At 42.2% G+C, this 27,795-nt stretch overlaps 1 protein-coding gene across 1 annotated transcript in view; it reads left to right on the top strand.

The window, feature by feature from the left end:
- The first annotated feature begins 1,565 nt into the window (after positions 1-1,565).
- The window catches only part of LOC143283808 (kinase D-interacting substrate of 220 kDa B-like), a 175,216-nt gene continuing 148,986 nt past the window's right edge, over positions 1,566-27,795 (top strand). The window contains exons 1-7 of the mRNA XM_076590179.1: positions 1,566-1,608; positions 1,762-2,012; positions 2,301-2,393; positions 2,535-2,801; positions 16,704-16,802; positions 17,751-17,849; positions 18,549-18,647. Of these exons, the coding sequence (XP_076446294.1) occupies positions 1,566-1,608; positions 1,762-2,012; positions 2,301-2,393; positions 2,535-2,801; positions 16,704-16,802; positions 17,751-17,849; positions 18,549-18,647 (951 nt within the window). The remainder of the gene's footprint in view (positions 1,609-1,761; positions 2,013-2,300; positions 2,394-2,534; positions 2,802-16,703; positions 16,803-17,750; positions 17,850-18,548; positions 18,648-27,795) is intronic.

Genomic DNA, 27,795 nt, shown 5'->3' with positions numbered 1-27,795 from the left:
GTATGTTATTGCTGATGCCAGGAAACCTGTGAGTGCCAAAAAAGATATTTTTTGGTGTGTATTTTCTCTCTTGTGAATCAAATGCCATTTTGTGAAGAAATAAAGATGCTTCATCCACCTTTTATTTCTTATTTATTGTGGTTCTTCTACAATGAAATGCATGACTGGGTTCATGGATGGAAGAAAAAGCTAGAGAGCTGAAAGAAAACAGATTCATATATCTGTCATTTTTGCTAGCAACTTAAGTAATATTTGCTCCCTCTTGGGAACCTTTGTTGTGGAATGCCCCATCAACCTACCCATTCTGTACAATGCTCTCAAGTTGCATTTGTTTAAAAATTTGCAGTTATTTTGCAGAAGCTGATCAGCCAAGACCACTGGTAACTTATTGTGGCTGTAACTTCAATATTTTTTCAAAAACAAAAATTTTGAAGAAGTCTCATCCACAACGTGCACCCTTATTTATGAGGAAATCGGGTATCATTCCTTTTCTGCCAACTTTAGATGAAAGTTTTAAGATTGATTTTAATTTATTTTGAAAGCTGACATTTCACTTAATACACACACAAAATTTCCTGGTCCTACTTGTGACAGTTACTGAAATATTCATCTTTGCAGCATGCTACCCCACAATAAACAGTCTTTTTTCCGCTGGTCAAATTGAAGATTTTTCAAAGTTTGAGACTCTGATACTTAAAATTCAGTAAATTATCCTGCCTGAAAAAAATTCAGTGCACTTTTTGTGATGTATTCTGCAAGATATTGTATTATGAAATGCAGCTGTCTATTCTTTTCAGTGCTGTAGACCTTCAAAGTTGCTATTCTGTGCAGATTGACATGTCTTGATTTTCAATTTCCCCCTACTTTGACAGGCATATTTTCCAATTTCTTTGCTGCTGAAGTGTTATTTTTTTCTTGTGCAATATGCTATTATCATATGGTTTTTAGAAGTATATGAGTTTTCACTGCCGCCACCTACATATCGTGACGTTTTAATTGTTGTAATGTACAAAAATGATACATGAACTCGTTAAAAGCTCGTTCATTCAGTGACTCTTTCTGTTTACAGTTTTTAACTACATTATTTTTGTGGAAAATGGTTTAGCTTAAGAAAATGCTCGTCTCTTGTAAGTTTGTGTGATATATAATATGTCTATGTTAGTTCCCCAAGCCAAAAGTCAGAAGCCACTAAATTTGGTCAAACAAACACAAGCTTGGTCCCTCAAGGCTCGCGGAGGGCCGGTTTCATGAGTCGCTTCGTGGCGCTGGCTTTGCGGTTCGGTGGAACAGAATATAAGGAGTGAGCGAGTGCCAGACAAATAGAGAACTCTCCTGGTCTGGAAGAATGAAAGAATAAAAGAAGAAAACCAGCACACTGCCTTCCCGAGTCTACCTTGCCTGGCTGCAGCTCTCTTCTGCAAACACCTTCTACCTGTCTTCACCTTCTCTAACACCACCTTTCCACCCCATCATAACTGGCGCTGCGAGCAGGATTAGGAGAAGACAGAGAGAAGAAAGTGCAGCAGGTACTTCAAGTCCACGCAAAAGTAACGTCGCTCATCAACATGGCCCAATCCGACTTCCTGCCCAAACTACCGACGTTCTCCGGTGAGGAAACCGGCAGGGAAGTTGATGACTTCATCTGGGAGGCCCGACTGATCCACCATCTGCAGCCCCTGGATGACGCGACAGCCTCTATCTGGCTGATCTCAGCCCTTGCAGGCAGAGCTCGCCAGCAGATTGTCAGGCTGCCGGCGACAGAAGTGGACACCCCAGCCAAAATCCTAGCACTACTCGAGAACTGGGGAGAGCAGCGTGACACCACAGACCTTGCCACTGCCTTCTTTACTAGGCAGCAGCAGTCCAAGGAGACGATTGCAGTGTACGCATCCCATCTTCGGTACCTCTGGACCAAGGTCAACAAGGCTGAAGATGGGATGATGCAGGTGCCAGCAACCATTCTCCGTGACGCCTTCGCCAGAGGTCTTCAGCCAGCTGCACTCAGACGCGATGTCAGGCACTTCATCAGAGACCACCCTGACACCACCTTCGAGGCGGCGAAGAAGGAGGCCCAGCGATGGCTGAGGGAGGACAGCGACGCTGACGGCAGTCACAACACCATTGTAGCCTGCCTACAGGCCCAGCTGGCTACATTGATGGCTGAAGTCAACAGTTTGCGACAACAGCAGCAGCAGTTCCCCATGCCAGCGCACCGCCCCCATCCTCCAGGACCAGCACATCATCCTCGCCACTGTGCTGCTGACCGGGCCCCAGACCCTCCACGCTGTGTCTGGTGTCAGTGGTCTGGCCACACTGAAGACCAGTGTCGGCACAAGCAGCGCTATGTGAAGAATGCCAGGCGACAGAAAGCTGACCACCAGACTCCAATGGCAGTCAGCAACCAGTGTGTTGTCACCAAACACACTGGGCAGTCTGGGTCCATGCCAGCTGCTCCAGCTCCAAACCAGCAACGCAGGAGACGCCGACGCAGACGGAAGCGCCACAGCACCACACCTGATGCTGTGATCCCACAGGTGTCACCTTCACCTGTACTCAACCTCACACAGCTGAGAGGCAGCCAACGACCACCACCTGCTGTCACGCCGACTGACCCGTCCCAACGGTCCTGCCATGTCAGCAAAGTGTCAGACTCTGACACTGACACTGACACTGACAGTGGGGTGTGGCTGTTCAGTCCCATGCCAAGGCCCGGGACATCAGCCCTGCACGCAGCACCAGAGCCGCCTCCACTACCACCAGCTCCCACCCCTAGGCGATCTCTACGCCTGACGATGAAGCCAGTAACATGGTACACATCTGGTGTTCCTTACGTTGGTCAGTGACTTTGCTTAGTTGCTGTCTCACTTGAAATTTGAGGAGACAAGATAGGTCAATGATGGACAATGTGTGGGACTGATTGTTCTCTTGTTTTTTTTTTTTTTGTCATTGAGCAGTTGAAAATTTTCGAAGATTGACTTTTCCCCCCAAGCAAAGCTGTTGAATGCTCACTCATTTTGTTTGATCAAAGATTGATTTTTTCCCCAAGCAAAGCTGTTGAATGCTCATCATTTTGTTTGATCAAAGATTGATTTTTTCCCCAAGCAAAGCTGTTGAATGCTCACTCATTTTTGGTTGATAATTGCATCAAATTGTATTGGTGAAACTGTCCACTGAATTGCAAATATGTTTTATTGGTGCTAATGAGTTGGTCAAAAGGAAGAGAGAGACAGAAAAAAAAATGACTTAAAGGAAACGTTTGTTAAAAAATGACAACTCCTTTCTAGTCTTCGTTGGGCCGCTTCAGGTACTTCATCTTGAGGAATCTTGTTTCAGGTTCTCCCTAGTCAATATGGATGTAAAGCTGATGAAAAGGAATTATGTGTTTATATAACTATTTTCCCACAGTCAGTGTATAACATGCCGATATACATTTCAGACAGTTAACATTGTTGGGGCTTATTTTGTTATATTGGGAACACTGTCAATACAACAGCTCCCATTATAACCTGTACTGGTTTTGGCTTTGGGGGTTTGCATTTTAAATAACGCCCCTCAAGAGCATTTGACTAGAGTCCATCCACTGGATCGTCGTGTGCATTTTAAGTATATACTGAACTTTAAGGGCTACATTTAAAATGATGCCCCTTTAAGAATTCAGTATGGGCAAACCGTTTTGCCCTGACGTGGGTTATACATTCTGTGAAAATCTGACTCTGAGGGTTCACGCTCAAGATAACGTTCCTCGAGGGTTACTTATTATTGTTTGAGATTTTAACGGATTTTGCATTTTTCCAATTTTTGCAACTTAGTGTCTTGGGATTTGCACTTAAGATAATGTTTTGTGTGTTCGTTGGTTTGAATGGGTGTATTAGTGCATGATTTAGGCCCCCTTTTATGTAGTCATGAAAAGTGCCAGCGAGGACGCTGGTTGTAACAGAGTAGGGGGGGGATGTAGCTGGGTTGGCTACAATCTTCGTTGGGCCAGCTTAGCAGACGACTTTTGTGACTTGCCGAAGGTTACCAAGGAAGTTGTAAATCGGTCACAAGTTATCTCCCTTTACAGGGAACCATATGATGATTTTCATCAATTTGTTAAATTATAAACACTTCCTTATAGATGAGATTATAGTTTTTATGTTATTGGACTTCAGAAAGATCATACTGCTCAACTGTAATGATATCATTTGGCCAGGTAGCCTATAACTCTTAAAAACTAATATTTATGTGAATGAATTTTGGCGCGATCTTTGAAATCCACTCAGTTGAAACATATAAAATACCTTGTTTTCTATAAATCGATATAGTTGCCGTGGAATTTAGATTGTGCATTAAAATGTAAATGATTAAGCTTTCTTCTCGTGTATCGCTTTCCATGTACACCTAAGTTACAGGCATGCGATAGTACGAAATGTCTGACAGTATTTCGGCCCCACAAAACTATCTCTTCTTCAAGCCATTGGAATTCGTCAGTGCCGATTCGAGCAGAATACGTTTTTACAATACCTAGACATTTTTATAGCGTGTCTTGCAGATGTTTGCATTTCTGTTATCAATCTGATTCGTATCATACATGTATAGTTGTGTTGTAGTTTGTTTAAACGAAGTATTTCATTGTTGATCACAAGTGCCAAAAGCACTGCCAAGTGGTGCCGACACAGGAGCTGTCCGTTGAGTTTTCTCTTGAATTTTGACATAAAAAATCTTTACTCTAGAAGAGATTCTATAGATTTTTATATAGTTGGAAATTCAGGATTTCCAGTTACTTAACTGTTGCAATTACATATCGCGACGTTTTAATTGTTGTAATGTACAAAAATGATACATGAACTCTTTAAAAGCTCGTTCATTCTGTGACTTTTTTTGTTTACAGTTTTTAACTACATTATTTTTGTAGAAAATGGTTTAGCTTAAGAAAATGCTCATCTCTTGTAGTTTTGTGTGATATATGTCTATGTTAGTTCCCCGAGCCGAAAGTCAGAAGCCGCTAAATTTGGTCAAACAAACACAAGCTTGGCCCCTCAAGGCTCGCGGAGGGCCGGTTTCGTGAGTCACTTTGCGGCGCTGGCTTTGCGGTTCGGTGGAACAGAATATAAGGAGTGAGTGAGTGCCAGACAAATAGAGAACTCTCCTGGTCTGGAAGAATGAAAGAAGAAAAGAAGAAAACCAGCGCACTGCCTTCCCGAGTCTACCTTGCCTGGCTGCAGCTCTCTTCTGCAAACACCTTCTACCTGTTTTCACCTTCTCTAACACCACCTTACCACCCCATCACAGTATATTATTGCTACAGAACCTGACACACACACACACACACACATAGACACACACAGATGCACACATGTGAACACAACAAACAACTCTTTCATTTAATGAATATCTATGTATCCTCATGTATAAAGATTTTTTTCTTGTAATCTATCTCTCTCTCTCTCACTCACTCACTCATGCACCTCTAATTCAGTAAATACATTCCACATTTGAAACTGTTTTGTGCTCAAAACATGTGTACACAAATACATAATATATATATATATATATATATATATATATATATATATATATATAAAGAGAAATACAATACAAATTTTAGAAAAAAAACCCCATAGAGAATAAACTGGAAAAAAAAACACAAGAAAATTCAAGTTTGTTTATTTTACAGGTGGAAATAGTGCTAGAATATTAGCAAATGTATTAGATACAACAACCAAGTGCAGTTACATTGTTCCCTGACCATCACGTTTTAAACACAAAGGCTCTACATAACCATTCACATACAGCCCCAAACACACCGTCTCATCGAAACAACCACAAACTACTATCACACAGTATTACAACTCAAAAACTGACTAAACAGTATTACGGCTTGAAGCTTTCATCTGGAGAATTTCATAATTTCATACTAGACGAAAAACCCCTATTGAAGGTTTCAAGCTAAAATTAGGTAGGTCCGACCACTGTGTAATGCTGTGTAACTATGGCTGACGGATCGTAGTTTTGTCACTTTTCACTTCACCCTAGCAAGCGCAATACTGCATACATCGAGCTGAAAAATATATCAGAAAATAAAACCACCTTTGTTCGTTCCCCAGATTGTTTCTTTTTTTGTGTGTGTAAGACAGTGAGTGAAACTGATCGCCTGAAGTGGAGTAACCTCCGCTCTTCAAAAAGCAGAGTGGTAAAAAAGTTTGATAGGGTTTGTGACAAAAATAGGCTAAGGACATTGCTCCTTACAACCAATCAACTTCAGAGACCTATCTCTACTTTAGCATGGGTGAAGTTTTCAGTTGATATATTTTACTCAGTTTATAAAAAAACGTGTCTGAAAATTTACCTATTTTTCTTGACACTCTACTGCACTTCCAGACAAATTGAATCTTTTAAATAAACCCACCACTGAAAAGTTCATTCTTTCTTCTTTATAAAATGACCTGAAAGCTATTGAGAGCAGCGTCTGTTTAACGAAAAAGTGGAGACATATTTTTGATGCCACTGACCAACTAGATCTGTTTTTAGATCCATGGTTGCAGTGCCCGGCTTTGTAGTAGTCTTGTCGCTCAGCTCAACGTAGTTCATGTTTTGGAAACAACATTATGTTACTTAGTAAGTATTTGAATGATAGGTTTCATAATTTTAGTTAATATCATCATTTTCTATTATGAAAAGGTTTTCTTTCCGACAATGAAAGATGGCCAAGAACTGTGTCAAAATAGCAGACAGATTTTTCAATGAGAAGTTCAGTTGGTCTTGTACAACTAAATGAACACACAACATGCTTACTCTATTTTCTTTTTCTATCTCTGTGTGTGTTTGTGTGTGTGTGTGTGTATTACAGAGAGAGAGATCGTAAATTATTAGTGTGCAACACACACACACACACACACACACACACACACACACACTATATATATATATATATATATATATATATAGATGATAAAAAAGAAAACAAAAAACAACACCACTGTCCCATAGCGAATATTTCAGCGCTTGCCTTCCTCAGTGCTTGTGAATGAAAGTGACATGTTTCTACAATGATGTCAAATTCAGACTGAATCCAGTTTGCCTTCCTTCAAAACCCCCCTCCCCTTTGTTCGTTTTTTTGTTTTTTTCCCCCTCCCTTTTTCTTACCCCCTGCTTTCTCCCTCTCTCTCCCTCCCTGACCTATCTTGAGAATTAGAGAGTGTTGAGGCCTTGAGGATAGAGTGTCCTGGAAACTAGTAACTGAAATGAAACCAGAGAAGCAAGCGTTGGCAGTTACTTTGTCATTAACTGGTCAGGCGAGATCAAAAGCATTAGAAATAGACACTGCACTATTAAACTCTCCAGACGGCATGGATATTCTTCTCGAAGCATTAGACTTTCTGTTTCTACAAGACGAAACAGACTTGGCATATTCAGCCTATTCCGATTTTGAAAAACTAAAGAAAGAAGCAAATGTTTCTACGAATGACTACATTATCGATTATGAGAGACTGTACAGTGTTTGCAAAAAACAGATGGAATATTCTGATTCTGTTCTGGCATTCAAGCTGCAAGATAATGCAGGACTATCGGAAAAAGAAAGGCAGCTAGTTCTGACTGCAGCATCCAACCAAAAATTCTAATCAGTGAAGTCTGCATTAAAGAGAATCTTTGGAGGTTCCTCAGAAACTGAGATCACTGTCAAACAAGAAGCCTTCATGACAGAAAGTTTCCCAAGAAACAAAGCAATTATTCAGATCAAACTGGTTCAAATTATCAGCAAAGAAAGAATAAAGTACAAAAAAGGTACAAATCCATTGGACAGAAATGGAAAGAGAACAAAGTGTGCTATTTGTGAGTGTGTGTGTCACTGGGCCAGAAACTGTCCTCACAGGCAGCACAAACAAGAAGTGAGAATGACAGAAACTGAAGTTGAAGAACAACAGGATGAGGAGGAAGCATGCAACTTGACTTGGTTCACAAAAGAACATAGAACAGAAAATGAAATATTGATGACAGAACGGATGTGCTGTCACTGGTACAGCATGTACAAAAACTGTGTGCGGAAAGAGATGGTTTCAGCAATATATTGACCAACTGCCAGAAAACCACAAGAAAAATATGAAGACAAAGAAAAGTCAGAAGACCTTCAAATTTGGAGATGGCGCACAAATTCATACCTATATGAATGCGAAGTTACTGGGCCAAATTGGAACAACAAAATGTAACATCGAAATAGAGGTGGTAAATGTTGAAATACCACTATTGCTAAGCAAAGAGTCTTTGAAGAAGGCGGAAACTGTGATTGACATGACAAACGACAAAATCACAATGTTTCAGCAGCCTGTGGAGTTAAACATTAAACTTCACCTCAGCTGGGCACTACTGTATTGACATCCTTGGAAACAAGAGAGCGAAGAAGATTCTGAAATTCTTCTCATGATGGACAACTTAGATGAGGAAGAACAAACAAAAGCTCTGGTGAAACTTCACAAACAGTTTGGCCATTCTTCAGCAGAAGGCCTACGGAAACTGATGCAAAATGCAGGAATCAAAGACCCTGATCTGTACAAGAAAATGACAGAACTGGTGGAAGAATGTGATGTGTGTGCTTGACATAAAAAGACACCTCCGAAACCAACAGCAGGATTGCCTTTGGCAGATGACTACAACCAAACAGTGGCTGTTGATCTGCATGAACTTAGAAAAAATCTGTGGTACTTCCATATGATTGACGTGTACTCCAGATTCAGTGCAGTTACAATCTTCAAAAGCAAAGAGTCATCTGTTATTGTACAGAACTTCATGAAGTTCTGGATTGCAGTACATGGCCCACCAGAAACAGTCATCAGTGACAATGGAAGGGAATTCAACAATGGAGAGTTTCAAGACGTGTGAAAACTTCAACATTAAGTGGAGATGACAGCAGCATACAGCCCATGGAGCAATGGTGTGGTAGAATGACACAATCAAGCACTCTCAAACATGTTGATGAAGATCATGACAGACAAGAAAGATCTTGACTGGGAAACAGCTTTGTGCAGCTTTGGCAGCAAAGAACAGCATGGTGAACACACATGGTTTCAGTCCATAAGTGGTCTACGGAGGAAATCCAAACTTTCCATCTGTTCTCACAGATAAGCTACCTGCTTTGGAAGGCACCACAAGAAGCAAAACAGTTTGAGAACACATCACATGTCTACACGTGGCTAGAAAGGCATTCACAGAAACTGAAAGTTCAGAAAGAATCAGAAGAGCTTTGAGAAAGCAAACACGGTCATCATTTGACATCTATCAGATGGGCGACAAGATCTACTACAAACGACCAGATGGTGAAGAGTGGAAGGGACCAGGAACTGTCATTGGATAAGATGGTAGTGTGATTTTTGTTCATCAAGGGGGGACTGTAGTCCATGTTCATCAAAGTTGGCTGCGAAGAGTGAAAGAAGACACAAAACAAGAGAAAACAGCTCCAGTAGTTGAACATGATTCTCACTCTCAGTCCACTACATGTGACCAGTCCACTACCTGTGACCAAGAAGAAACAAAACAGAAAAAGAACAGTAGTCATTGTACAAAATCTTGTCGTGAATAAGAAAAAGGCAAAAAGAACACTTGTGCTGAAACATCAGATTTTGATACAGAATCAGAAACTGAGACAGATGAAATGAAGGAAAGCAACGTTGACTTGAGTAAACTCAAACCTGGCCAAATGATTTCATATGAGCATATGGATGACAGAAAAAGGATTTCTGCAAAAATACTGAACAAAGCTGGCAAATCGAGCGGGAGAAACAAAAAATGGTTTAATATCCAGTGCACAGAACCAGAAGAATATGAAGGAGAAAGGATGTCAGTTGACTTGACCAAAGTAAACAGACTAGTTGTATCATCTGCAGAGCCTGAATTAGAAGTGTGTTTGGATCAAAATGACAATGTGATGATGTTAGAAGGGGCCTGTTTTGATGAAGCAAAACAAAAAAGAATTGGAGAGCTGAAAAAGAAATCATGTCTACAATGAAGTGGAAGATACTGGACAAAAATGCGTTTCAACTCGATGGATTTGTACACTCAAGGAGTTGAAAGAAGGTGTCATCCCAAAAGCTAGGCTAGTAGCAAGAGGATTTGAAGAAATTGGAAATGAAGACATGCAGAAGGATTCACCCACTTGCACAAGTGAATCATTGAAAGTGACCCTCTCTATCTTTGCACAAAGAAAGTGGACTCCATGTTCTATGGACATCAAAACAGCCTTCTACAAGGAAAAGAAATTGACAGAGACATTTTTGTGAGACCCCCAAAAGAAGCAAACAGCAGAGGAAAGTTGTGGCATCTGCAAAAATGTGTATACGGACTGAATGATTGTTCTTTGCAATGGTACAAAAGAGTGAAAGATGTCTTGCAAAAACTCAGAGGAAGACCATCAAAAGTCGACCCAGTGGTCTTCTTCTGGATGAAAGGAAATGAAGTTGAAGGCATCTTAGTATGACATGTAGACAACTTCATCTGGGGCCAAACAAAACACTTTGAAAAGACTGTTGTTGATGAAATCAGAAAAACATTCAAGGTTGGAAAAGGAGAAAACACAGCATTCCAGTACACTAGCTTGGAACTGTCATCTGATGGAAACAGTCTCTCTACAGCAAATTAAGTATGGAGCCACCTTGGAGCTGATCCCCATCGAAAAGAAAAGAACACAACAAAAACAGGATGACATGACAGCAGCTAAGAGACAGGCTTACAGATCAAAAGTTGGGCAGATTCTATGGACATCTCGACAAAGTCGTCCTGATGTGTCATTCGATGCTTGTCAGCTTGCTTGAAACATCAAAGATGGAAAAGTTGAACATTTGATAGAAGCAAATAAAGTCATCAAAAGGATCAAGTCAGAACATGTGGAGTTGAAGTTTCATCATTTGGGATCTGGACCGCTGAAACTGATAGTATACACTGATGCTTCCTTTGGAAATCTGATTGATGGAGGAACTCAAGGTGGATACATAATCTTCTTAGTAAACGAGGAAGGAAACATTATTCCTATTTGCTGGAATTCAAAGAAGATTCACAGAGTAGTCAGAAGCACATTGGCTGGAGAGATGCTGGTGATGGCTGAAGGAATTGATGAAGCAGTATTTATTGCTACATTGTTCATGGAGATCCAACAGGAAAAGCAACCACGGAGGGTTTATCGCTTGTCTGTATGACCAACTGCAAGTCTCTACATGATGCTCTGAAGTCAACAAAACAAGTAACGGAAAAACGTCTGAGGCTGGAAATCAGTGGGATCAAAGACTTGATGAAGAAAGGCATTGTGAAAGAAGTGAAGTGGTCTGACACTCGGAGGCAATTGGCAGACAATCTCACCAAGAGAGGAGCTTCATCAACAGTGCTGCTGAAAGTACTTGAAGATGGAAAAATCATTGTGTAGATCTTTATTTTTATAGAGAGAGATGAGTTTGTTAATTATCGTCAATCGATGTTGATAACGGAAGTATATACTGGAAGTGGTAAACTAAGGGAGATGACCTTGGCGACATAGCAACTGATGATGGCGGTTGTAAACGATGTGTTCGAGCAACATGGTGTTGTAGTCTAGTGTCAGTAGTTGACCAAGCCAAAGTGGCAATTTGTTTCATAGTGAACACTTCATAGGACATAATAAGACATAGTAGTCCACCAGATTTTCAGTCGCAACACACACTGTGGGTGACACACAGTCAGTGGTCAGCTAGTTGGCTATCGCCACAAACGGGGTCAGGTGAAAGTGACCAGTGATCACTCACTCCGTCTATTTAGCCAAGTTAAGCGAACTGCAATGCCACCCGCATGTGCTGCGAAACAAAGGGCTTGAATCCAGCTGAATTTGATTAGAATTGTGTCTGTTACAAAGTGTTCAGTGATATATTTCTAAATGATTCCTGAAACGATTTACGTTGGATTGGTTGCAAAAGAAACAGCTCAACACCTACTTTCCAATGAGTATAAAATGGAGTGTTGATTAATTAAGATGAATTTATAATCTTAATTTAAGTCACCTGAAAAGGGTCAGTTTTAGCAAGCATGTTGCTGAAAATTACAAACTGCGTTAATCAGTTTAACGTAGGCAAACACAAATGGAATCGATTTAAAGATGGAATTTTGACGATTCTGCCAGTATATAATACTTGCAGTTTACTGATCCGACAAAAGAGATACTTAATTAAATACAGGTTGTCAGAAGCACAAATTTCAGCTCACCCAATGGTGTTCAGCGACACTAGTTGTGGAGTGGGTGTCGTTAAGTGTCGACAATGAAAATCAGCTTTTTAACTTCTAAATACATTATTTATTCTCATCCAAACACTAGAAGAATGTGGTTGCAGTGTATGATACAAAGACTTGATTTTATAGATGTTTAGAGAATAGGTTTAGAATGGGCTTTGCATTTAAACTGGGATTGGAGTCACATTCTGTGTGAGCCATTGGAGACCAGTGGTTAGTTGTGAAAAAGGCATCTGCTATAGCTCAGCTTGTGCTGTGAGTTGAGCCACAGTCATCAGTAGTCAGCCGAGCACTTAGCTATATATATATATATATATATATATATATATATCAAGAGAGAGAGAAATTTTTCATAAAATGATCATATCAAACAGAGTTTAAAATTTCTAAGTTGATTTTTGACTCACTTGTGTAAACAAAGTGAGTATGTTTTAACCCGGTGTTCAGTTGTCTCTGTGTGTGTGTGTGTGTCTGTGGTAAACTTTAACATTGACATTTTCTCTGCAAATACTTTGTCAGTTGACACCAAATTAGGCATAAAAATAGGAAAAAGTCGGTTCTTTCCAGTCATCTTGTTTAAAACAATATTGCACCTCTGGGATGGGCACAAAAAAAAAAAAACAAGAGAGGCAAGGCCTTCAAGACTCACTTGTGATACACTTAAAAAAAAAATCCAAGCTTTTTATGTATTGAGTATAATGCATTTACTGTTATATTTATATTTTTTGTATTCTCTAAACTTGGCACTTTGATCTGATATTTGACCCAACAACAAGAGCAGTCATAATTATCATTTTTTGTTCAAACAGTAACTTCTTTTGCTAAGCATGGAAGTTTTATTTATTTTGCAAACGTTTTGGTGCAGATAGTAAAAAAGGGAAATTACTCTGTAATTAATGCTAGGGGACTTAGTTTGCTTTAAACTGATCTTTCTCATCTTAAACATTACATTTTGAAATTATACTCAATACATAAAAAGCTTGGATTTAAAAAAAAAAGTGCATCACAGGTGAGTCTTGAAGGCCTTGCCTCTCTTGTTTCAAAATGTAATGTTTAGGATGAGAAAGATCAGTTTAAAGCAAATTAAGTCCCCTAGCATTAATTAGAGTAATTTCCCTTTTTTACTATCTGCACCAAAACGTTTGCAAAATAAATAAAACTTCCATGCTTAGCAAAAGAAGTTACTGTTTGAACAAAAAATGATAATTATGACTGCTCTTGTTGTTGGGTCAAATATCAGATCAAAGTGCCAAGTTTAGAGAATACAAAAAATATAAATATAACAGTAAATGCAGTTTGCATATAATTAGGCTTAATTTTTTATTTTTTTGTGCCCATCCCAGAGGTGCAATATTGTTTTAAACAAGATGACTAAAAAGAACTGAATTTATCCTATTTTTATGCCTAATTTGGTGTCAACTGACAAAGTATTTGCAGAGAAAACGTCAATGTTAAAGTTTACCACAGACACACAGACACACACACACACACACACACAGACAACCGAACACTGGGTTAAAACATAGACTCACTTTGTTTACACAAGTGAGTCAATGAAGCCTCATTATATGCAAACTGCATTTACTGTTATATTTATATTTTTTGTATTCTCTAAACTTGGCACTTTGATCTGATATTCTGACCCAACAATAAGAGCAGTCATTATTACCATTTTTTGTTCAAACGGGAACTTCTTTTGCTAAACATGGAAGTTTTATTTATTTTGCAAACGTTTTGGTGCAGATAGTAAAAAAGGGAAATTACTGTGTAATTAATGCTAGGGGACTTAATTTGCTTTAAACTGATCTTTCTCATCTTAAACATTACATCTTGAAATTATACTCAATACATAAAAAGCTTGGATTTTTTTAAAAGTGTATCACAAGTGAGTCTTGAAGGCCTTGCCTCTCTTGTTATATTAGGTTCAAAGTAATATGTATGAATGATGTGTATGCTTACAAGATGCCGGTTCATTTCCTGTCCACTAATAATGTGTTCATGTTTTGTGTTCTCAATAACAAAATGTAGAATTATAATTTCAAACCGGGCTAGTGTTGTGGGGTGGGGGTACGTACGTTTGTGTCAGTGAGTGTGTATCTCACCATTATATGTATCCTTTTATGCATACTACATGAATAGTTTGTGTGTGCCTTAATGTGTTTGTGTACATATGAAAATTTGTGTGTGTGTGTGTGCGCGCGTGTGTGTGCATGCTCATGTGCGTGCATGCTTTTATTGGTTTTTTTGTGTGTGTGCACATACATGGACACGTGTTTGTGTGTGTGTGTGTGCATGCGTGCATGCGTGTGTGTGCGTGCTACCTGCTGGTGGTAGATGTGATAGAGCATTGTCTTTATTTCTTAGTGCCAGACTTTCATTGTAATTTTATTGTACAGCAGGTGGACATGCTTGAAGAAAAGGTGGAGACATTATCTTCAGCACAGAGTATTAAAGAAACAAATAAAACTAAAAGATTTTATGCACTTTCGTGCTTCTGAATTTCAAATGTTTGCGGTTACTTGAATGAGGAGAGAGATACAGACCATGCATTTGTTTAGCTGGATGTCTGTACTTAGAACTGGTACGATCAGCTGTGTTGATTAATAGTTAATATGAAGTATAAACAAGAAAACAGTTTCATAAAGTGATGCATACATATTGATTTTGAATTCATGTTGGGAAAAAAAACCTGAAGAATATCTTAAAAGGATAATCATTTTTAGTATTTATGGACCACGTTATACCCTGTTGTCCTGAATAAAGCTTTAAAAATTTTTCTTTTTCCTCTAATCATATCAGAAGCTGTCATTTATCAAGATTCATGATTAATTGCTGTCTTGTAAGTCTACAGTCTTTGCTGAACTTGAAAATATCTTAAGATGAATGTTTATGTAGCTGCAATAGTTTTTGAGTTTCAGTCATTTTAATAACACTACCATCAAAACTGCAGGATTGGACATACAGAAAATAAGCATTTTCCGCAGAATTTATGACACTGGCATTCAGCCAGTAACATTAACAGCCAACTGAAAAATATCTGAGGTATTTTGTGTACTATACAGATCATATATGAAGAGTATTGATCATGAGAATGTATTAGTTACAATTCTACACAGGTTCCAAAATGCCATTTTGTGAGATTTGCTGATATCGCCAATTTCTTTGAAAATTCAAAACTCAGTATCTCAAAAATTATTTTAGATATTGCTTTGAAATGTGGTGTGGCTTCTTACTTCATTGTACTCTTTCATGCTTGCAGATATGAGGCCTGCTATGAATTTGAAAATTTGGCCGGACCTGCCTACTAAAATATTGGATATTTTCTATAACCACTTATGACACGACCCACCCTCTTCCTGTTGATGTACCTTGTAGCATGTAATCATAGTCAGAATAACCAGAATCACTTCAGTTGATCAACAGCAACATTACTTTCGTTTTCTGTCATGTTTTCATAGTTGCTATTGTCAACATTGTGCAGAAAAGTTTTGTGGAAAATGAAACAGAATTTTTGCCACCTCTTCTGTACTGTATGTTCTGGCAGCCATGTAGACACGCTCAACAGATTTTCGCTTTATAAAACGCAAAAAACAAAACAAAAAACATCGGAATTGAGTAAAAACCAAGAAATTGCTTCGAAAACTCAAGGCAGTCACCCTTTGCAAGGGAGGTAAGCATATGCAAACAAGTGGCTGGACACCTGATTTTGTGTTTACCCCTAAATCACGGATATATTTGCGGTTGGAAGTGAAAGGCTTAATTGTTTGACAGTACATATTATTACAATACAAGCAAAGACAAAAGAGCATCAACAAGCTTAAAGCTTATACTGTGCTCACGTGTTACACAACAGTTTTAGCATGACGGCTGATGAACCATATTATGAATAATATTGAAAAGAAAACATTAATAAACAGGAAATGAAAAAATAAATAAGATAATGCTATTACAATATCAGCATGAAATTAAATTTATAGTATCCATAGGTATCGATTGATGAAGGAGAAACATGAATGAAGAGAACAAATTAGAAAGAAAGAAATCTTAGAAGAAAGAAATTTTAGAAAAGCGGGAAACAGGGGGGGCTAATCAGGCATTAGCCAATCCATTGAACTTTGAACATTAGGTCATTCAAGGATAGAATGTTATTAGGACACCCAACACAGATTTACCAAACAGAATCATGTTGTACCTGTGCTTCGTAAATATTTATAAAGTTAAAATCTGTTTGAATCAGAATTGAACTGATGAACAGTTTTGAATATAAATATGTTTGTTTTGGAGATCAGGATCTCCATTCAAAAGAGTTTTAAGTTGATGTAGTTCGGAGATAAAATTAAGATTGTTGCCCTGTTCCTCTTTGTTTTTCTGATGGTCTCTTCTGTATCTTGCTGTGTAATATGCCCATGCGTTATTTTTGTATGAAAACCTGTGTCATCAGTGTGATGTAATTGTCAGTAATTGGTGTTCTCTGACTGTCCCAGTGTGGGTGGACGTCCCTGATGTGGGCCAGCTACAAAGGACGCATCATGGTGGTGCAAGAGCTGCTGGACAGAGGGGCCATGGCCAATGCCAAAGCAGATGTGAGAAGTCCTTTTTAATTGTAATAAGAATCATATTCTAATTTATATAATGCATTTGTTTGTAAAACATACTCAAATGCATTGTTCAATATAAAAAACAATGTGTAAAACATGCATTTAACACAGACGAATCAACTTGTATTAGTGGTATTAGGTACAGAATTTGTTTGCTTTAAGTATACACACTTTTGGCGACAATAGAATAATTCCTTTGTTAGTATTGCTTCTTTTTCAGAAATTAGATATTTTGTTTGCTTGCAGTTTGGTCAAATTTCCATGTAAGAATGTCTTGGAAGCAACCTTTTTCAGGGTTCGAATTTAGTGGGTGCCTGGGTGCAAATGCTACGAAAAGTTGGCTCAGGCATGCAGATATTCTGTCAAGAGTGCCCAGCTGGCACTCATAAATTGATAGAGGTGAATGAAAATTAATTAAAAGACAAACCAAGAAGGCAAGCTCGAATGTGGTCAATCGAAATGTAAAGTGTTTTCTGCTGCAGCTCGCTTCACAGAGCAGCATCTTTGCGCATGCACAATCGGATGTTGACGTTCATGGCGCATTAGTGATGAACGATGTTTCCCATCTTCAATGTTAAAAGAAAATCTCCCATAACAGAGACAAAAGCTCAGGATGACAAAAAGAATAAACAGCAGGAATACAAATCAAAGTAAATTTGATAACAAACTCTGGGGGTTTAGGATGACTGATAGGGGAGGGAATAAGGGGTTGTTTTTCCTGTTCCATTAATTTTCAGACTGAACTATTGATTTTGTGGTGAACCAGTCAAATGACCCATGGTGTCCTGAACTAAACCTAAACTCTGCATTAGTGATAAATAATTTTACTGCAAAATGGAATTCACTGAAGTTTTTTAAGGGTTGGTGGATGTGGTTACATGTTCAAAAACTGAGGTAGGTAATTTATGAATTATTCTGTCTGTATGCTGACAGCACCACATGACCTCTTTGGCCTGGGCATCAGGCCGAGGACATACAGAGATTGTACAAATGCTGATCAGTAAAGGGGCCAAAGTCAACACTGCTGATAAGGTCAGTCATTCTCTTTTATGTTTTGCTTGTGTGCGGGAGATCTTCAGTTTGTCTATTCACTGGATGTGTTATTAGATGGTTGCTGTGTGTGTGTGTGTGTGTGTGTGTGTGTGCGTGCGCGCGCGTGTGCGCGTGAGTGCGCGTGAGTGCACATGTATGCAGTAGTAGTCTGCATATTTTTATAAGCATGTTGTTTGTGAGTGGTGCACCTGATCACAAGCTCAGTGACTTGTTTGGGAGTGTATGTGTTTGCATGTCATATTTTTGCATGTGTAAGGGTGTATGTGTGTGAGAACATGTCAGATTCTTAATTTTGCTGCTTTTTTTAAAAATAAGAAAAATACATTCTGATGGTCTGAAAGAAGTTCAGTACAAAAGGCAAATTGATGTGGGAACTTTACCTCATCAAATACCCTCTTTTCCAACTGAATTGGTTCATTCATTCAATTACTTGTGTGTGTGCGTGAGTATGTATGAGAGTGAGGTGGGAGAGGTGTGTGTTTTGTGAATATTTCTAATGAGTTTGTGTCTTGTCTTATACAGATGTAGATTATTATTATGATTCAGTGTAATTTTACATTTTATTGTCATTTTAGGTGTACATTTTTAATGGTTTAAGTTGGTAGATAATATCAGTCGGTCTTACTTTTGATTGTCTGGACAGTAGTTTAACACATGATGCTGCTGCTGACTGTGCAGTATGGGACCACACCACTAATCTGGGCATGCCGTAAGGGATACATTGAAATAGTGGATGCTTTACTGGCAGAGGGGGCAAACGCTGATGCCTCTGGCATGGTAAGTTCTGCAACACCATGGTTGAAAAATGATGTTTAATCAAGATTTGACACATAGAAAGATTTTGATTTACATTGTAGATTTACATGGCATAGATTTTTTTTCTTATGAAAATATGGTTCGATGTACACCAGAAACAGACATCAAATACAAATATAACACAGACTATTCAATGATTACCATATTTTATGGACTTTAAGGAGATACTTTCCTCCCCCGACTTCAACCCATTCCATGCACCATGTAATATGGTGCATCTAATGTGCAGCTGAAATCCTTCCAAAGTTTTAAGTTAGACTGGTATCGTGTTGAGGTTTTTTCATCGATGAAGGCAGTACTGTTAATGGACGGTATGTGAACACACATCATAGAACAGGTCAAGGAAGCTGTCAAATGTTTGAACTCCATTCCAGCAATAACAGGTGGAACATACGAAGTTCCCGCCACTGGATGTCTGAAGGTGACCATTCTTTCACAAAAACTGAGACTTTGCTGAGCATCACTGTATGAAGTCTGCCAGTTGGTTTTATCAGTCTGGCAACAAGTTTCTCCCCCCCAAAAAAACGATCAAGAACATAATCAAGAAGGCACAGATTGACGGAGCCGACAAGCCAGCAGACAATTCTGAAGAGAGAAAAAAAAAATTCATGCTTGCCTGCATACTGATAGTGAAATTGTGGATGATGTCATTCTAATCTCTCTTGATCTTGTCTCCACAAATGAAGTTTGTTTTGATTGTTCGAATGTTGATCTTTTTTGCTTTTGATCTTTTTTTTTTTGCTTTTGTTGGATATTTTTTACATGTGCCTCAGTGCTTTGCCTCATGTATTGTTAAAATCTTATTTTCCATGCGGGGATGCACCTTGCAGTACAAAGCACCTTGTAGTCCATATAATAATATATAGTACATTCAAGCTTGCTGTTAATAAAGATGTAGAAAATAAATGATTCCTGGAAGTTGAATAGTTTCCTGCTTTAAAATTTTGATTGGATGCAGGAAATCAATACTGAAATTGAAAAAGTTGTTCATGAATATGAAGGTCTGGTGTATAGCAGAAATGAAATCAAAACCCAATTTACAGTTTTCTAGAGGTGTTTCTTATTAAAATTAGGTCTGAAATATATTGTATGTGATCTATAGTGCAGTGACACAGAAAATGAAGAAAAACTGCAATTTGAAATAAAAATTTGGAAAAGGTAGGTAAAAGAAATTATACAGAAAATTAATGTTAAGAAATCTGTAAAGCAGAACTTGCTGAATTTAGAAGTAATAAGATGGAAGGTGTACTTAAATGCTCACAGGCAAAATGGATATCCGAAGATGAAGAAAGTGTCTTGCTGTTTATCTTTATCCCTACCCCATGGGATGTGGTTTCTAGCTTGGTTGTCTTGTCCTGTATCTGGCTGTGGTTATGCGACAGGAGTTCCAGATCATCCACAAAGTCCAGATCGTCCAGTTGTGTCCAGAGGGTCCATTGTATGGTGTTGTTCCTTCCTGTTGTTTTGGTCTTCATGATTCAGCCAGTGACAAGGAGGAACAAGAAGGGCTATAGGAGACATCCCTGCCAGACTCCAGTCTGGACCTCAAAACTCTCTGACATCTGTGTAAAACCTTGCAAACCATCCCTTGGTAGGCATTTTGATTCAGGGTGATGATCTTCTCCAGGACTCCATAGTGCCTCAGCAATTTCCACAGGGTCTCTCTATCTACAGTGTCATAATCTGTGAAGTTCATATATAGGGGAGAGTTCCATTCCACTTTCCAGCGACTGCTCAACAATGATGTGCAGTGTGGCAGTCTGGTCTGTAAAAGATCTATTGTGTCGGAAGCCTGCCTGCTGATCTCAGAGCAAGGGGTCTACTGCTTCTTTCATTCTCTCTTGTAGGATTCTGTTCAGAACTTTACCAGGTACCAGAAAGGAGCATGATTCATCTACAGTTATCACAGTTGGTGAGGTCTCCCTTTTTTGGTAACTTGACAGTAACTTCCTCTTTCCATTCTTCTGGAATTTGCTCATCCTCACAGATCTTGGTGAGGAGGCTGTGGATTATATCTATGGCAGTCTTCAAGTCAGCCCTGATTGCCTCTGCTGGAATTCCATCTCGTCCTGTTGCTTTGCCGTTCTTCAGTGTCAGGATGGCTTTCTTTATCTCAGTTTTGCTAGGTTTGTCATAGTTGATTGGCAGTACTGTCTCTGCTGGTGGATTATCTGGTGACTCATTTGGAGCAAATCGGTTTAGTACTTTCCTAAAGTGGTCAGTCCATCTTCTCAGTTGGTCTTCCATTGTAGTGAGTCGGTTTCCCTGCTTGTCTGTTACTGGCTTATCTGATATGGAACTTGCCTGCTAATTCTTAGTCAGCATGTACAGATCTTTCAAGTTGTCTTGCCCTGCTGCTGTTTCTGCTTGTTTGGCCAAGTTGTTGATGTGATCATTTTTATCCTTCTTGATGCTCTTCTTCACCTCTTTGTTGGCTTGGTTGTACTCATCCTGTGCCCTTGCTTTTGCTGTTCTTGTTTTGCTTGTATTCAGCTTCTCTTTCTTCTTGTTCCTTTCTTGCCAGTGGAGCTTGTTGGTGGAAACCCATTCCTTGTGCTGTCTTTGTCTTCTAGGATTCTTTATTAACAATGAAAGATCCAAACCAGAACCCTCTCAAGGGTAGCAAAGAGAAAGTCAACTCTGTCCAGACTAAATGTGTATATGGAGGGATAACATTTCCTTGAAGCACAAGATAAGACTCCTGCATGCACTGGATAATTCCATCTTCCTGTCTGCATGTGAGACATGGACCTTCACAGCTGATTTGGGTAGAATTCAATCCATGGGAATGAAGTATTATCACAAGATACTAAACATTAGATATGCTGATGATATTACCAATGAACAAGTGCTGGCTTGCCAGGGCCTTGCTAAAACAATCCTCCAAGGAACTGTTGAGGGAAGGATAAGGAGAAAAAAATGATTGACTGACATTTTAGAATGGATGGGAAAACCATTTGCAAAGACCCAGGTTTTGACAGTCGACACACCTGGAAGAATCTTGTGAACAGTTCTCCTGTGCCCCAGTGACTCTTAAGAGTTAAGGGAGAAGAAGAGGAGATATGCATATATCCCATGCATGCATGATTGTGTATGGACATCCATATCCCCAATCTGTCAATGATATAACTTCATGAAAATCAATGATATAACTTCATGAAAATCACTGTGTATTATGTCATGAAAACAATTAATTCAATTCAGTTCAGTACAAATTGATTAATTATCAGTCTGTTTGGAAATTATTTGTGATTTTAAAGGCTCATCAGTCACATCACAGTCTCTCAGCTCATAGTTGACACACACACGAACATGATAATTTTTAGAAGTGAGTTAACGGCCTTCATGAGTCTGTATCTATAGTCACTGGGAATGCTGATTTTTTTTATTTCAATTTTTTGACTCACTTGTGTAAACAAAGTGAGTCTATGTTTTAACCCGGTGTTCGATTGTCTGTGTGTGTGTGTGTGTGTGTGTGTGTGTCTGTGTCTGTGTGTCCGCGGTAAACTTTAACATTGACGTTTTCTCTGCAAATACTTTGTCAGTTGACACCAAATTAGGCATAAAAATAGGAAAAATTCAGTTCTTTCCAGTCATCTTATTTAAAACAATATTGCACCTCTGGGATGGGCACAAAAAAAGAAAAAAAAGAAGCCAAATTATATGCAAACTGCATTTACTGTTATATTTATATTTTTTGTATTCTCTAAACTTGGCACTTTGACCTGATATTCTGACCCAACAACAAGAGCAGTCATTATTACCATTTTTTGTTCAAACGGGAACTTCTTTTGCTAAACATGGAAGTTTTATTTTTTTTGCAAACGTTTTGGTGCAGATAGTAAAAAAGGGAAATTACTGTGTAATTAATGCTAGGGGACTTAATTTGCTTTAAACTGATCTTTCTCATCTTAAACATTACATTTTGAAATTATACTCAGTACATAAAAAGCTTGTGCGTTTTACTCTCAGTGTACATGGCTTTCACTATGTTCATTCGCCCAAGTGATCTTTTTCGGAAAATACTAAAATCAATACGACGAGTGGACTTTACAGATCCGTTGGCTGAGCCCTGAAGGTCATGAGCAAAAATCAATTGCGTACACATATTTATACACATTCAAAGTGTGTGCTCATATTCTTCACGAACGCGAATGACGCCATTTTGTTTCAAGTTGTTGACCTGCCCGTTCAGTCGTATATTCAATGGACAATACACGATAACATGTGATGGAAAGTTGGAGAAGGAGACCGTTAAATATTTATTTGGTGTCATATACTGTACCATGTCAAACTGATGCAAACTAGGCCTATTGGTTTGCTCTGCTTGGCCAAATTTCGCGCGGCTAACAGTGAAAAGACGGGCCCACCCGCTCTCAGCCAATCAAACGCCTCTAAAAACTATAAGCGCTTAATCATTCCTTTGGCCAAGGCTCTCCACGCCATCTTGTCAGGTTTACGCTCTGTCTCGTCTTACGCTTTTTTCGGCTGTTCAGCGTATCCTTTTGGCCTTATTTTGTTGCATGCGGCTTGTGTTTATTGTATTCTTACATTCTGTGTACTCGATTCGACTTGGCACCCTCGATTCGTTCGATTTTTTCTGCCTTTAAGTCGATCCTGTCTTTCCTTTCTCTGTTGGGGGTCGGATTTTCGCTGGGTGCCTAAGCGCGGGTTCCATGCCTCGTGTGCCATACCACGAAGGCAGGGGATCATGATGCTGGGATTGAGACTCGGTAAGAGACTCTCCCAGGCCCGGAGCTCATGATTCCTCCCGATACGGACCGCGGCGATGCGTCGTTAGACGCTGATCGCGGAGGCGACTTTCGTACCAGTAAAACGGTCATGAAGGGGACCGGGGGGAAAGAGGTACGAGCGTCGCCTCCCGAGGTGTCCCAGCGCGAGGCAGGGAGAAGGGTGAATGGCAAGTCATCTCCGTGCTGTGGGGACTCGCAGCTAGGCGCGGACTCCCAAGGGGAGGCCGCGCCCGGCCATTACCCGGGTCCCCACTCGGAGACGGCCCTCACGTGCCCCATTGTTGTTCCCCCTCCTCCCTCCTCTGTCGACCCCCCTCCCCCACCTCCTTTTGGGGGGGGAGAAAAATTTGGTTCCGGGGGGGGATCTCTACTTTGCCCACCCCGGGCCAAGCCACCCCAGTCTCCCCACGGGAGGGGATTCGGGGCGCGTGGCAACCTGCTCTGCAGGTCTTCCCGCTATCCGGCCGGTCTCCCCTGCTGGGGGAGGCCCGTGCGTGTCAGGCGGTTCCGGGCAGTCAGCCCGCTCGTCTTCGGGCGGGACTGACACCCAAGTCGGACCTGACCTCCCTCCGACTTGGCCAGGTTGTTCCCTTCATGGAGGTCAACGCACCAGTGACCCTTGGGGTTCGGGTCACAGTATGGCTGGTGCCCACGGGTAGTTACCCCCATTCTACCCGTACTGGGGCGCACCTAGGGTGCACACTGGGTTGCCGGGAGCACAAAGGGCCAGCCCCTTGTCCGCTCCCCACCGGACCCAACCCAGCACATCTCACAGGGTGACACACACAGGCCCGACAAGTGGGATCGACTTCTTGTCGGTCAGGTCGAGCTCCTCGACCAATATTGCCACTCTGTCCACAAATCAGGCCTCTGTCAACCCACAGGCGACCTCCACGGTCACAACGGCCTCCTTGTCAGGACTGACGGCTGCCCAGGGGCCCTACTCGGCCCGGCGGAGCCGGCAGTCCCCACCTGCCCAGCCCTCGGTCCTACAGTGAGATGAGTGGGTGTTTGTCCCCACACAGCACTCGTGGGTCACTCTTGCATCCAGGGACGCCCTCTCTGAAAAGGTGTGGCACCCACCATCCCAAGCATGGTTGGACCTACGGTCCACACGCTCCCCACCCGCTTCAGGTGTCAAGGACATAACAGTGGCGGCCATGGTCCCGGCTCGGGATCGTCCCAGCTCATCCCGCTGGGCTGACCACAGCTCACAGGACGCCCCAGTGGGTACATCCACTTGGGATGGCACCCAGCAGGGGATGGACTGCGAACAAGAGTGGGAGCCCCTGTCTTCGGATGAGGACGAACAAGCAGATGAGCACTCTTCGCCCACATCCCAGGGGGGACAGATTGAGCCCGTGCCTCCCTAGGGACCAGCCTGAACCAAACTCGGACTTTGCCGAGCTCGAACTGACCCTCCCCAATAGGGTCACGTATGCCGAATCAGTCCCTCAGGCTACTTTGTTACCCTTGACCCTCCTTACGCCATGTGACTCTAACTCAAGAACCACAAGGCAACTCAGTGCCAGAAATGGTGCAGGTATGGCTTAATAAGTCAGCCCGCACTGTCAGGGGTGCTGCTTCCATCCCTCCTCCAGGCAGGGAGTCCCTCTCTGCCCCGGGCGACTTTTCCCCGGGAAAGTTTCTTAAAGATTCCTCCAAGGGAGGGGTGTGGTCCTGGTACACACAGGACCACCCTGCCTACAGCGGAGCAGAGCCCTCCGCACAGGACAGGATGTTGGTCTCACAGTGCACCACCTTCCCCACTTCAGCTAACCTATCCTTTAAAACGTTAGCAGAGTGGGACAAATTGGCCCGCCGCTGCCCCCTCGAGGTTTCCACGGCGTACACCTTCGACACGTTCCTTCACAGGGCCAATGAGCTGTGGGAACAGTGTCCGGTTACTCAGGACAAGGGGTCTCCTTCCTCTGTCCCGCCGGGCCTCTTCACCGACTAGAGGTTACACGCTTTTGGCAATAGGGTAGCATCTGGTCTCACGGCAGCTGCGGACACAGCTACCAGCCTTCACTTCAATACTGTGCTAGCGCGGCGTGATGCCATTTTCAGCCTCTCTAACATTCCTGTGGAGGAGAGGGCTGCCCTGCGGTCCATCCCAGCACAGCAGCACTCCCTCTTCGGCCAGTTCCCGCCCCATTTTGTCAGCCACAGGGCAGAGACAAACAGGGAGGTGGCCTCATATTTGGCCCACACCTCTCATGGGCTCCAGGGTTCTATGCCATTGAAGAGACCGGCCACCAGGGCCCCTCCATATACCACGCCACCTGTCAAGGCAGCGTGTGCTGAATCAGTGGCAGAGGAATAAACCACCTTAGGTCCGTCCAAGCCGACCGGCCATGCCCAAGGCCAGAAGGCAGCACCCCCAATGACTGGGCCCCGATTCAGCACCGCCAGTCGTTCAGCCCCTCCAAGTAGGAAACTTGTCCCGGCATGCACATCAGTGGTGTGCTCTGGGACTCAACGACGGGATTATGTCAGTGCTAGAGTCGGGGTACATGCTGTCTTGGGTGGAGGACCTCCCCCCTCTAAGATCCACTCCTCCTCCTTAGGTGCCCAGCTCGACGGAGCAGGAGAGCGTCCTAGAAAAAGAGATATCGCACCCACTCCTCATGGGGCTATATCTCAACTCTTGGACCCGGGCCCCGGTTTTTACGGCTGGTTGTTGGTGATTCCAAAGGTCTCGGGAGGGTGGAGACCAGTTTTGGACTTGTCCCCCCTCAACAAATTCCTCCCCAAAATCAAATTCAAGATGGACACACAGGCACAGATTCGGGAGACCATCCAACAAGGTGATTGGCCTACCTCTATCGATCTGGAAGATGCTTATTTTCATATACTCATCCATTTGGCATCCTGTCGGTACCTGAGGTTCGTGTGGAGGGACAAGGGGTTCCAGTTCCCGGCCCTCCCATTTGGTCTGTCCCTTGCCCCTTTCCTGTCTACCAAGGTGGTGCGGGAATTGGTGTCCATCGTCCGCTCGGAATCCATTTGTCTCTGTCTGTACCTGGACGACTTGCTTATCCTGGCCCAGTCGCAGGCCCTGTGCCTGAGTCATACGGCCAGACTTCTAGACCTTTGCTCCCAACTGGGCTTCCTCATGGACCAGCAGATATGCGATCTGTCCCCACGTCAGTCCTTCGACTTCTTAGGGATGAGATTCGACACGCGGTCTATGATAGTCTCTCTGGCGCCAGATCACTGGGACCGTCTGGCAGGCCTCCTCAGCCACTGGCGCCACTCCTCCCAAGATACAGCGCAGACACTTTCTTCCCTCTTGGGCATGATGGAGTCCACGGCACCTCTCATTCCCCTGGACAGGGTTCTCAAGTGCCCTCTCCAGAGGGCACTGAGGTTACGCCGGTCCCAGAGCACTCAGCCATGGGATACCCAGATATGTCTGGGCGAGTGGTTCCTCGAGGTGACATCAGAGTGGTTAATCACCCCCCTTTGGACACAGGGGGTGCCCTTAGCCCCACCTACTCTTCAGGTGGCACTCTTCACAGACGCCTCCTCCCTGGGCTGGGGAGCCCACATGGACTCACTCTATGCAGCAGGGACTTGGTCCCCGGAGGAGCGCCTGTGCCACATCAATGTTCTGGAACTGGAGGCAGTTCGCAGGACTCTCCTGCACTTCATGGGGGAGGCCACTGGCAAGACCATCCGCTTGTTCACGGACAAGACGACGGTCGCATGTTATGTGAACAAATGGGGGGAGCGCACTCGGCAGACCTCTCCATGCGGACTGAGGCTCTCCTCCGTTGGTGCCACAGCAAGGGCATTGCATTTTCAGCGAGACACTGAGCAGGAAAAACCAACTTCTTGGCAGATGCTCTTAGCAGGTCCAAGAGTGTCATACGCACAGAGTGCACCCTGGACAAGGACAGCCTTCAGGGAGTGTGGGAACAGTGGTTTCGGCCGATGGTGGACCTTGTTCAACAAGAGACTTCCCACTTCCGTCTCTTCGTTTGCCGACCCAGAAGCGTGGGCAGTGGATGCTCTCTCTCTAGATTGGAGCAGTCTGATTGCCTCCGCGTTTCCTCCCTTTCCAATTCTGTCCAAGGTGATACAGAAAGACAGATTGGAACACCCGCAGCCGATCCTCATTGCGCCGAAATGGCCAGCCCAGACCTGGTTTCCGGACCTTCAGTCCCTGACACATGTTCCCACCCCTGGAACTTGAAACCAAATCTCATCTGCTGAGGCAGCCTCGCTCGGGCACTCCGCATTCCAATCCTCAACTGCTCCACCAGCACGCATGGCTGCTGTGCGGTCGGAACTGTCAGCATCACCATTGAAGTCCTCGACCCCTCGGTCAGCCTCTGTGTCGGCTGTGC

Source organism: Babylonia areolata, chromosome 7 (genome assembly GCF_041734735.1).
Source record: "Babylonia areolata isolate BAREFJ2019XMU chromosome 7, ASM4173473v1, whole genome shotgun sequence".
Taxonomy (NCBI): domain Eukaryota; kingdom Metazoa; phylum Mollusca; class Gastropoda; order Neogastropoda; family Buccinidae; genus Babylonia; species Babylonia areolata.
The sequence above is the reverse complement of the archived record's forward strand: the minus strand, read 5'-3'. Positions and strand labels throughout refer to the sequence as shown.